The 12,653-nt window shown below is 48.7% G+C and overlaps 1 protein-coding gene across 1 annotated transcript in view; it reads right to left on the bottom strand.

Annotated features, from left to right (window-relative positions):
- IGSF21 (immunoglobin superfamily member 21) overlaps positions 1–11,330 on the bottom strand; it is a 1,171,165-nt gene extending 1,159,835 nt beyond the window's left edge. The window contains exon 1 of the mRNA XM_069240687.1: positions 9,823–11,330. Coding sequence (XP_069096788.1) covers positions 9,823–9,886 — 64 coding nt within the window. The 5' untranslated portion in view covers positions 9,887–11,330. The remainder of the gene's footprint in view (positions 1–9,822) is intronic.
- Between the last annotated feature and the right edge of the window lie 1,323 nt (positions 11,331–12,653).

The following is a 12,653-nucleotide window of genomic DNA, read 5'->3' as shown; positions in this document are numbered from 1 at the left end:
AGTATGATAATTAGGAACAAGTCCTCTTTTGGAGCAGGGCAGGAAGAATCGAGAGCTTAAGGATGAAAAGGGAAGCAGTAGAACTTCATGGAGGTGCAGTATGAAAGAAAAACTTTAGAGAACAAGAGGATGGAAGAACTTTACAGATGAGGGGATGGAAAGAGAACTTCAGAGAAGGACAGGATGGAAGAACTTCACAGATAGGGGGTATAGAGAAATTTATAGAGAATGACAATATGGAAGGATAACTTCAGAGAAGGACAAGGCAGAGGAGCTTCTGAGAAGGATATGTTGGAAGAAGCACTTCAGAGATTAACAAGATGGAATAACCTTATAGAACGACAAGGAACAAGCACTATAGAGAAACACACGGTTGCAGGAGAGCTTGAGAAAATCACAGTAGTTAGGCAGAACTACAAATACGAATAGACTGAAAAGAGAACTTTAGATAAGTAAATGGACCCAAAAGCTCCTCGGAGAATAGCAGGATAGATGAAACTTTTTAGAGAGGACTAGGATAGGATTTCGGAGATGGACAGGCAGGAAGAAAATCAGAGAAAGTCGGGATTCAAAAACATCCGAGAAGGAAAGAACGGGAGAACAGTAGAGAAGGAAAAAGGTGGAAGAACATTGGAGCAGAATAATGCAAATGAACTTCCTAGAATGACAGACAGAGCATAGAACTCCAAAGATTAAAACAGAATAACTTCATACAAGGAGAAGGTGCATGTGAAATAAGCACAGATTATCTGCGACCTCACACATTGCTTGTCAGCCTTGTGCTTATACAATCTAACTGACAAGTCATTCGGGCAGAGATATAAAATAAGTTGAAAATTTCCAAAATGTGCAAAAATCAGTTGAAGTTTGTCAAAATATGCAAAAGTAGAAATGTTCCAAAGTATGAAAACTCCTCAGGAAATTTCCTAATTTTCCATAACTCAGGAAATTTCTGAAGTATGTAGATTCTTTAGGAAATTTGCAAACATTCCAAAATCTGCAGTAGAGTTTATGCCTTGATGTTGGCTGTGCAATCACATTCTTTAACACATTCTACCAAGATCTGCATATCCATCCGATCCTGGCGAATTTAGTAATACTTTGCACATAGCTGAACTCTAGCCTGCTCATGGAAACATTGAGATCCTCTTTTACAAGGACTTTGCACCACTGTTGCGTCATTATTTTTATACTCAACGTTGGCGCAAGCAGTGCACTACACTCGTCCACATTTACAAACTGACGCACTGAGCCCAAGGAGTCAGTTTGTAAAGCCTTGCATCGCATTATATCCGCACCAGGTATAATGTATGCATGGTAGGCTTCCCCATGGGAAAAATCACGCAGAACTGATGCAGGGTTTTTCTCAAATGGGGCCTCCTGACATTGCTGGAGTAGCATCATTTTTTTATGCCAGTCCAGCAATGCCTTCATTTAGCACAAATGATGTATCAGAATTTCTAAAAATGTGTGCCATGGAGCTCTGTATTGTAAATATATTGCATCCATGGTGTCGTTAGGGGATCGTAGAGCAGCACAAGAAATCTGACGCATTGGAGACAATGCATCAGATTCTTGTATTTGAGGCCCTGAGTCTTTCCCTAAAAGTCAATAGATAGATCATTTTCATCTGATGAAAAACACAAAAATCAAGCAATAGTCAGATTAGCCACCAATATTTCTCCACCGCTCCATTCAATACAAAACCAGCATCCAGTGACATGTTTATGTCATACTCACATTTTTCCCAGGACCAATATATTGTTCTATTTCTAGACTTATTTAGGGCCTCCGCAGTCTGTGGCTCAATTGTAATGCCTTAAGGAAGGGAAAAATCTTCCAGGTGTGGTGTGCTCATACATCGATTAGAGTGACTAGGGCCCACTTCCCACAGATTATTCAAACACTTAAGTTTGTACTGTGTAATTAATATACGTTACATCAAGTGTAAATATAGCAATAGAATACTTGAAATAAAATAAGACAGAATTCCACAATTAATGAATTGCTGCAGCAGAATACCTCGTTGTAATCTTATTTTTTTGTTACGTTGTTCCGAGATCTACAGCTAACACGTGTTTCGCCCTTTAATGGCGTGCATGTCTAGGGCTTTTTCAAGGCCCTATGTGAATTCTCCGAGTTTGTAAATTGATGCTGTATGAGTAATAGCAAGGAATGGTCGGCTGCAAAGTTTTGAGCTTGGTACATGCAATGTTTGTTTCAATATGTAAATCAACAGTTAAAACTGACCCAAAAGACCATAAACAACCCCGCAAACAGCCAAAACACGACCCACACACTAATCTGTCAGGCCAGCCCATAGAGCACTGCCTGATTGTCAGGTGGGCTAGCCCAACCCTGAAATCGGCTGGGGTGTGTGGAATCCTTTGGCTTCATGGTCTATAACTCGAGGTGGCATGCCCTTGTGAAATGTGTACTCCTTGGGGTCACTCAGACTAGTGCACCACTAGGACGGCGTGACCCCCGTGACACTACCGCCCCGGTATTTGTTCTAAGGCTGTGGAGAAAGCGTGTGCCAGAAGGAGGTGCACCTTTTTTTTGGTTCGTCGTGCCCTCTGGTAGTGATTGGCTCCCAGGGAGAACATGCCCCGCGGTGATGCTGGACTCCGTTTTCATTACATAAATACTCTGTACCTGGAGACTGCCATCATATCAGAAAACGCCCGTCAGCTAATCTAAAACGTTTGTTTGTTCTTTCTTTTCTTTTTTTACTTTCTTATATAGCGCGAACTCGGCACAAGGCACGCTTTGCATGAGCACCAGTTACATTCCACAAGCTCGCATTGTTATTTGTAGGGCACGGGGATTTGCTCCGAATCACAGTACCTTGAGCCAACGCCGGGAATGCCCTGTTGCAAAGTCGGCAGCTCTGGCCGTATCACGAGGAAGTTGAAATGAAGTCAGAGCACATCCCCATCGCTGCGGCCGCATCACGGGCTTTCAAATGAGAGCAGTCTCTGTTCCAGGGAGCCTTGGCTGCCCACCGTCGCGTTATCCCCAAAGGCGGACCCCGCACAAACACACACACTCCCGCACCACTACGCCCCGAAGAGCCTCACGAAAAGGTTCTCGGGGCCGAACCTTCGCAGTTGTAGCTCCCACCGAGTGGAAGTCTTTGCATGATCCCTTCCTGCTTTTGTCTACCGCTGCACGTTTAGAACATTCACTATCCCGTTTTTTGCGCGGTAAGTCTACGTTAGCTACACTACTCTGGCACTCAGTGCCAAAAGCCTCATTGGCTGGCCTCACAGCGACATGGCCTCTGGGAATGCTCGGGCATGTGCACGCCGGCCTCTCTCACACTGCCCCCACCCCCGAAGGAGAGGGGCTTCCTGCTTGGTAGGCAGTGTCCCTAAGGATGGGTATAACTGCAGCGTAACAGGGCTAATCACACAAGGTAATCGATAAGCATGTTATCATCACTGGAATGATGATACGTGAGTTGGCAGTGCTGGCATTGGAACTTATGACCTCAGGTAGTAGAAAATATGTACAGCAGATACTTTAACCCAGAGACCAACGTCACGCTCCACGTACCAATATAAGGCAGAGGTGCGAACACAAAACAGGTGCAAGGGTGAAAGTGTCCTTGCCAGGCGAATGTACTAAATGGATTCTCTGTGACCATACAATAGGAGTGTCATGTTCTCATATTTCCCTGGTGTGGGTATTGACTGATGCTATTGGTTATTGCTGACATATGCAGCGCTCACAATGTGTTTTGGTACGCGTCGCGGCGCCTTCCGAAAGCTCGGGGAGACGTTTCCAAAAAGTTCTGAGTCCTGGCGCTTCGATCGCAGCCCGTAGCGTGGCTCTGTGGTGTAGATGATCGTGTCAGCTGAGCAGATCACTGAGATCGCCCAACGCTCTGCTGTGGGCACGGACACCACTGGTGAGCAGCCAGCCCACGGGGAAGCATCATAGCACCAACACAAAGAAACCCAAAACAGTGACTGACCGTGAGCTGTAACTTAACCGCACAATATGCTCCCGATCGTTGCTCCCCCGGGGTAACCCTAAATAAACCTCAGCCAGACCCTGTTGGAATCCATTACCCATATCACTCCCTACACCACAAGAAACATCATTCCCACTCCAACCCCGATCTAAACCCAGAAAACAGAAACGCATGTGTCTTTGTATGCTGTAATTGGTACTCGTGTAAAGCGCTACAAGACCTTCAAGTCAAGTTCGCGCTATACAAAAAAGTGTGAAAAAAAACACTGCAAAAACAAAAGCCATAGCCCTTTGTATACAAGAGATAGAGTGGCTCCTACGCCGTGTCTCGTACTGACTCCAACATGTTGCTCACCTCTCCCCCAGGGGCAAAACACTACTGTCACCCCAGTCCCTGCGGCGCGGGGAGAGGGCGGGGGGGGGGGGGGGGTGTCATTCAGCTCAACACCAGTGGATGTCGTTGAGATATGGGAGAGACTGGGCCCCTCATTACATCCTGCATGGGGCCCTATAAATTGCTGTACATCATTGCATACTTCCTATAGTGATCCTACAAACTATTCCTCCCATCAAGTAGTTGTGCCTGCCTCCTGTAAGTCCTTTGGTTTGCCCTCTGCACTCGTTCAGTCAGTAAGTCACTGCTGGAGGCCTGCTCTCTCGGGCTTCTGTTGTGTACCTCCAGCAGCACCTCATCCAACCTGCCTGCTCGACCTCCTGCTCCACCTTCTGCCACCGGACGTATCCACCCCTGAAGCCTGCCTCGACCACCTGCTAGAGGCTGCACCTTGAGTTCTGACTTCTCCATGTCATGCAGTCTGTCTCCTGCACCTCCTCCTCCACCTCTTGCAGCCTGCCCCCCATCTCCCATAGCCAACCTCTTCCATCATCTGCCCCCTGCCTCATCGACCATGTGCACCGTGGCTCCTCCACCCCTCTCTTCAGTCCCACCAGCTCCCCGAGCCCCGCTTCCAGAGCTGCACTCCAGTCCTCCCACTCCTGCAACCTTCATTGTCCATCATCTGTGGCCTTTCTCTTTACTCCCACTGAGTGTGCCATTCGGCTCGCGCGGGCTCGAGACTGGTGGGGTCTTCCTGCCTCCTCGTCACGAAGCTTACTTCTGGCACCGGCGCGTCCACCCTCGCTAGCAGCCCCAGCCCCACCGCGCGCGAGGCGCTTTTTCTCTGACAGGACGTGGCTCTCCCGCCTCCTCGCGGCGCTGAGCTGTGGTGAAGCTATTTGACATCCAGTCACATAACGCGAAAGCGCCGCGCTCCGGCTCGAGGCTGGGGGATTGAGCCCGCCCCCCTCGCGCTGAGAGCAGTACGATGTTGGAATTCAATTTGCGGGCTGTGCATGCTCAGTGTGTAAGGGTGGGAGGGAGAGGGGGTCGTCGCCCCTTCTCCGTTTGCTATTTGGTTTGTTTATCCGTCACTTCCCACGCACGCAAATACCCCCTCCCCCCTCTCCTCAGAACCCACAGGATAGTCCGGCGTGTCGCTGCATCTGCTGCAGCCGCACTGATTTAACCCGCAGTTTACCCTTCAAATCCATAGGGGGCAGACTCCGTTTTTTTATTTCGAATATGATAAAATTAGTAACATAGCGTTTGCGTAATCCTGATAATTTCTGTTGTTTAAAGTGCAGAGAAGCCATGAGATTTTGGCGATACGTGCTATTTATTAGTAAATTATAGTTTTCTATTCAAATCCTAGTGTGCAGACTTCGCCCGTTCTCCATGCGAAGGTCAAACATTAGTAGAATTGAGTTGGAGGGAGATAATGATAATTTGTCATTTACAGTGCTTTGAAGACACGCAATTGTGGCAAACCATGCTGTATATAAAGCCCATTCGATTATTATCCTTTTCTGAAGCTATTCTCCATGCTTCCCAAAGGCTCACACATACATGGGGGCGAGGGGCGGAGCTTGGAAAGCGTGAGGCTACACCAGCCACGCCAGTGGCCCCACTTCCCTCCACCGGGTAAGAAGGTAACCACAAGTTGCTGCACTGCTAACTCCTCAAGGTACACGAGGAGCATGCCTGAAATCATACATCTGCCGAAACAGTGATTAACTCTGCAGACGGTGACTACCACAGCCACGGAGGGACATGAATTGGGGGCGGCTGTCACACAACTGCCCGTTCAATCACCTTAACACAAAAGACGAAAAAATATATAAAAATGCAGCTGCAAGGGTGACCAGCAGGTCTTTAAGTGAGCTGAAAACGGTGTGTGTTCACTAAAAGGAGTGTAACCAAAGAAGCACTCCATGCATCGTTTCCAAGACACTTGGCTTTTGTCATTAAGGAAATGGTTTAAACATGTAAACTAAAATATTGTGCTTCCCACAGCATGCCCGCTGACTGAAATTTGAGTGCCTCCCTGTGAGCTTCCTGTTGTTGCATCCTACCACATCACACAGTAGCCTACAAGCGCCTAAAATAATTCAGAACTGTTGACTTTACCAATGCTTCTTGGCAGTATCAGATAAACACATTACTCCAATGATACTGTGAATAATTGGAATTGAAAATGTTTCAATTCCGAAAATGTGAGACTTCAAAGTGAACATTACTGAGGTCTGTTGCAGGGTTAGTGTTCTTCAGCATGTCACAACCACTCTTACCACAACACCATACCACCACTTCCGTTTGTAGCCTTTTTGTGTGACAGTTGCACCCTTTTCTCCCTTCTTTCTGCCACTGTCCAGCTGCATATTTCACACCTCATTTCTTTCCTCTCTCACACACTTTTTTCAAATTTTCCTTCTGCACATACGTCCTCCTGTTTCCTTCACCATCCTCCACACACAATGCACCCATTCACGACTATGCACTTTTACTTTCACCCTGCCAATGCTTCATCACTTGTGTACCATCCTCACATACTTTTCCATTTAATCACAATTACAATTAAAGCATCACCATAGCCCTGTGAGCTCTGTGGAGAGATCGGGTACTAGATAAGCAGGTATTCCAAAAACACCTTTGGCAGGCACTAAAAGAACGTGGTATGGTGTTCAGCCTCAATTCTAGAGCTCCTAATTGTGACCGGTTATAATCACCCACCTACAACCTGAACTCCCACAGACATCTGTCAGTGACCCAGTTCACAGTAAGCTAAATACAAAATCAATGTGCTGCTTGAAAACAGAACTACAGTAAAACACTGTACTGAAAAAAACAACTACTCTTAGAAAAGTAAATTAAGTAAAACATGTGAAACAGGAGCAACCTCACTGACACGAATTACCTTAATGGTTTTTACAATCATTATTGAGATATCATACTGTGAAACTATTTTTGTTTTTATTTATAACGTTAAGGACATGAATACAGGACTCATATAGACCCTTTTCAATGACAGTTTTAAATTACTGCTGGGTCAGATAACTGGAGGTACCCTCCCCACTTAAAGCCCTGGGACCTGGGTAGGGGGGAATGTATCTCTCGCCAGCATGTCCATGAAAACACCATCGGGGAAGCAGGGGCTTACCAATGTGGCAGAGTAATTAATTGGGGAAGGTTAAAACTGCCCCTCTGGCTCACCATTCATGAAACACAGAGAGGAAGCCCACTGACACCAACCTCACCCTCAAAAGTGGATTCTATAGAGAATCTCAAGTGTGCACACCTAAGACCAAAATGGCTTCCAGACATGTTAACCCCAGCATGACCCCAAGCCCCTTGGGTCACAAGCAAAGGTCAGCACTAAGCAATGTCCGGCAGCATCATGTTCAAGAGAGCGGCGGCGATAATGGGCCCGTGGGGCTGAGAGGGCACCCAAGGATGGGTTGGTCTAGGGTGGTGAGAGGGTAAGGAGTGAAGGGATTGGGGAGGTGAAGAGAACTCGAGAGGGGAGGAAGGTTCTGGTAGGATGAGGAATGTTACGCTGTTAGTCGTTTGAGGAGTTGAGGCATGAGAAGCATGGACATGTGGTAGGGATGGAATGATGTGCGGCCTGACTGAGGTGATAAGTGTAACCGATGGGTTGGGGGGATGAAGAGGTGAAGTGGGCTGATGTCTTAGGCTGAGGAGGTGATGAGGGGGACAAGTGAGTGGACTGAGATGAGGGATGTCCGAGGTGAGTGAATTAAAGTGATGGTGTGAAAATGAGGTGGTTGGGCTCAGGAGTGCCTCTGAGGAGCGGAAAAGAAGTTCTACGGGGTTGGGAGATAGGAGGGCAGGTGGATGGTGTCAGTTATGGTGGGTGGCACTGGGAGGCTGGGATGGGTGGGGCTGAGGGGCTCAGAACAAAAGGCGAACTAGTTTGAGGTGAAGTGAGCAAAAGGTGTGATTGGTAAGAGGGAGAAAAGTTCTGTGTCAGGACAGATTGACAGCTACTTAAAAGCGTATTGAAGTTGGAAGGGTTCAGGGACATGGGTATGTTTATATGAAAGTGAAGAGGGTTCTACTATGATGAAGCGGAACGATTTGAGGGGTTGAGTAGGCTGAGGAAAGGTTGAAGTAAAAGTGAGCAGGGTGAGATAGTATTTTTTTCATCTGTGATAGTTCCTGGTGAAGAATTGTGGGGTGTGAGTATGTGCTATGACGCAGTAAAAGGGTGGCTTGGAGGATCTAATTATACATAATTTTGGGAATGTTGCTGGCATGTATAATTACGCAAAGGCAAATTATGCAAATTTCACACACCCTTATTATATTCTGGGAGCTACAATTATGAGGCAGCTGTAGGACGAGAAAGCTTGTGAAATGAGTTAAAGTGAGAAGAACTCTGGAAGTAGGAGTCCTCTGGTTTAGAGGTTTTTCAGACGTGGAACAATGATAGACGTTCCGGAGATGGTCACAGGCTGTGGTGAGGGTGGTAACAGTAGCCTGAGGAGGAAAGCAACGCCTTTAGGTGAGGAGGGTCCTGGAAGTTGGTCCATTGAGGTAGATGGATGGGCTCAGGATGGGTAATGGCGAGGGGTAGATATAACATGAAAGTGGGTACATGTAGGGGGTAGAATGCTGTGGTAGGTTGGAGGTGAGCTTAGGAGAGGAATAGAGTATGGAGTGGGCTGTGGAGTTCAGAAAATGGGTTGTGAAAAGGGAGTAGAATGTTGGGTGGGCTGATGGAGGGGATTTGAGAGGGAGAGGGAGCAGGGATGAGCCAAAGGGTTCCAGAGATGGATCACGTGAGTAGATAGAATGTGGAGGTAGGAAAAAGTTAGGTTTGGGTGCAGAGGGCACTGATAGACCAAGGGGCAGAAATCTGATTTTGATGAAGAGTAGGAAATATCAGGAGGTTAACATGGGTTTAGGTAAAGGTCAGAATGTTGGGGTAGGCTGAAAAAGTGTTTGGTTACGGAGTTAAATCTTGGGGTAGGATGCAGATGGGTGTGGGTAAGAGGCTGGATATTGGGGTAGATAATGATGGTTTAGGTGGGTGAGTAACGTTCGTGTAGGTTAAAGATGGGTTTTGGGGACAAGTTGGAGTAGACTGAGGATGGGGTTGGGTGAGGCATGGGGGCTGGTAGACTGAGGCGGCCTGGAGATGTTTTTCGATAGGGAGGTGGGATGCTGGGGTTGAACGAGTATAGGTTTGTTGAGGGTTAGGATGTTGGGGTGAAATTAATATGGGTTTGGGCGGGCCAGGATCTTGGGGCAGGCTGAAGATAATTTAGGTAAGGGGTTGGATGGTGGAGTAGTCTGAAGATGGATTTGGTGATAGTATGAAAGCTGGACAGGCTGAAGATGTGTTTAGGTGTGGTAGGTTGAAGTTGCGTGCTGTGACGTGGTTGGAGGTGTATGTGGGCTTAAAATGTTTCAGGGAACAAGTTTAAGTGAGCGGGATCTGGAGATGTGGTGACACCTGACTCTTGGCACGCGCTTGGACTCACCGAGGACCACGTCCAGCAGGTCCAGCAGCAGCAAGCTGACCCAGAAGTTGTTCATGTTTACCATCCTACCCCGGGGAGCGCCGCTCCATGGGCATCAAACTGTGCGGCCTCCCTGGCACGGGCAGCCGCCGAGGGGCGCCGTCGGGCGACGCAGGGGCCCCTGGAACATCCTGAGCAGACACAGAAGGCTGTGAGGAGGAGAAGCCGCTTTAGAGCTTTCCCAAAAATCAACAGCGGCTCCCAGAGGATGAACAGTACGACCCAAGACTCCCACTGTGTCGCTCCTACGGGAGGCGCCGCTTATTCTCGTGTTCTTCAAGCGCCACAAACCCCGTTAGGCGCTTCCTACTGTCTCCCAACCAAAACTTCCGTGGCTGCTAAGCGTGTTTGGGGTGCTTACAGCATCCGATGTGCACACATTAGGTGCGAATCTTGGTGGTGAGTATCGATCCGCGCCCCCCACTCGGAAGCAGCGAACACTCACCCCGCGGTACCCGGCACTACCCCTCCAGAGAACAGTATTATGGCATTTGTGGTTTAATCCACTACACCGGTTCGGCACTCCGGTCTCTTCGCAACTCTTCTCTCGTTGCAGACCAGACACTGTGGCTCTTCTGTGCCGGCACTCTTCACCCTTTCACCCTTCGCTCCTAGAAGTTCGCTACCTCCTGGTTTGTGTGGTGAACGCCGCCGCCGGTGCAGTGTCCGCGGCTGTCTTCCTGCGGTACCGTGCCCGCGAGCTGCGTGGTGTTCCCCGACGGGCGGTATTTTCTCCGCATCCGGCGGCACCTTCTCCGCGGAGCGGCACCTGACCCTGTGGCTGCGCTCTCTGGTGCTGCTGGCGCCACAGCACAAATGCACACACCAAGGGGCGTCAGGGAGCCGAGGGTCCCTTCCGAGCGCCTCCCTCCAGAGCCGGGAGCGGCGGCACCTGCCGGGGAGAGAGCGGCTTCCTGAGACCCTCCACTCGCGTCCCTCTCTCTCCCTCTGTCTCTCGATCTCTCTCGCTCGCCTCTCCACGCTCACCCCTCGCCGGCCCCCCGCACCCCGCCTCCCGCGCCCCGCAGCGGCTAGATATTCTCCGACTTTCCTCTAATCCGCGGCAGCCTCCCGAGCTCTCCTTCTCTAAGCCGATTTATTGTGGCGGGATGGAGCACAAGGGCTGCGGGTGGGGGGACGCGTCCATGGTGGGGACAGTGTGAATACACTACCCTCGACTACTCCTGTCACCCAGGGAAGCCCTACCTGGGCACCCGGTAGATGCTGTTTCTTCTTCCCAACCCACGTCTCGTGGGTCTTCACCATAGACTGTCTGGAACAAGTCGTGGGTTGGGGCCTCTGAGGGCCACCATCCCCTATCCCTGACCCTCAACCAAATATCGAAAAGGAAGTCCCCATAAGTGGATGCATGGGGGGGCTTGTGCAGCAGGAAAGGCGTGAAGGTCCCTCACGACCCACGACGAGGGTCGGTGAATGGAGGAAGAGAGGGCCGCTCTGCATCCCAGATTACCTACTTTAAGATAGCACTGTGGGTCCATTTCTCGCTGCTGAGATGTGCAGACCACAGCCCCCACACTCTCCTGGTTAACTCGCACATTCGTTTCTCGAAATGTGAACAAATGAATGCACTTAGTAATGATGGCTTTTAATAATCCCAAATAAAATGACGTGTGCACGATGCCATTGTTCGTAAAGGAAATTAGGACATGTATAAGAAACGTGTATACTGTGCGTCCACAACAACTGTACTGCATTTCAGTGGTATGCCTACGGATCAGCATTCCAGCAGCATCTAAACCGTTCTTCACCTGAACTGCGCCTTCTGCTGCACATTAGAAATGGGCACGCTGCGTCTGACCAATCGGCACATCCCACTGTGCTTTACCCGGGTCTGTTCAGTGCAAGTTCCATAGCGGGCTGCGAATACCCACAGATAATCTTATCAGCTCCTCGCCCGCACCGCACACAGTAAGTACTTCTTGGTGTAACAAATCAGACAGGTGACGCCAAAGCAAAACAATTACCGACAACGTGAAATATTGTGGCAGTGGGAAAACTGTAATTCAGTAGGTACATCAAAGCAGAAGGTTACAGACTACTCGCTTGAGATTGCAGGCTTGCACAGTACCCCGCTGTGGTCAAAACGTGAAGAACAGGGTTTGGAAGACGCAGAACGAGGACGAGGGGCTGAAAACCGCGACTGGGCGACACACACCACACGTGAACGTGCCAAGGGAGGACCCCTGATAGATGGAGAGCGGCGTGCTGTCTCGCATAGCCCTGCACACAAATACACGAACAGCCCGCTGAATTCTTTCTGCGAGGGGGAAGGAGTTTCCATGGGTAAAACAGAGAAACAAACGTCTCTCTTCATTTTTGAGAAACGACAAGCGCAAAAGACGTACTTCATACTGAAAGACCCCCGAGAGACTGCAGAGTGGGTAGCAAAATATGTTTAAAGAGAGACAATGCATATAAACACCAATTCCAACATAGCCTGAAACTATAATGCTTACTGCTGGTGAGACTGCAATATTGTTAGCATCCCAAGTAATTGCTTTGCCAATTCTTGCCTGACTTATCATGCCAGTAAGGCACCTTACATTGAATTGTGTTACAGCAGAAGGGAGAGAAACAGATGTGCGAAAACTATGTGTATGGCTGGAAATTCATGGCATTTTCATTTTGTTTCAGCTGCCAGGCCATGCTTTTAAAAAAAAAATATGTTTGTTATACTTAGTGGGCTCTGATAACAGACATTGACAAGGTCTAGGCCTATAGTGCTACAAAGAGGACTTCCAGAATCTTCCTAAGGAGTTCCTTCTGTCTGT

Source organism: Pleurodeles waltl, chromosome 6 (genome assembly GCF_031143425.1).
Source record: "Pleurodeles waltl isolate 20211129_DDA chromosome 6, aPleWal1.hap1.20221129, whole genome shotgun sequence".
NCBI classification, from domain to species: domain Eukaryota; kingdom Metazoa; phylum Chordata; class Amphibia; order Caudata; family Salamandridae; genus Pleurodeles; species Pleurodeles waltl.
Note: the sequence above shows the minus strand (reverse complement) of the source record. Positions and strands in the feature narration are given on the sequence as shown.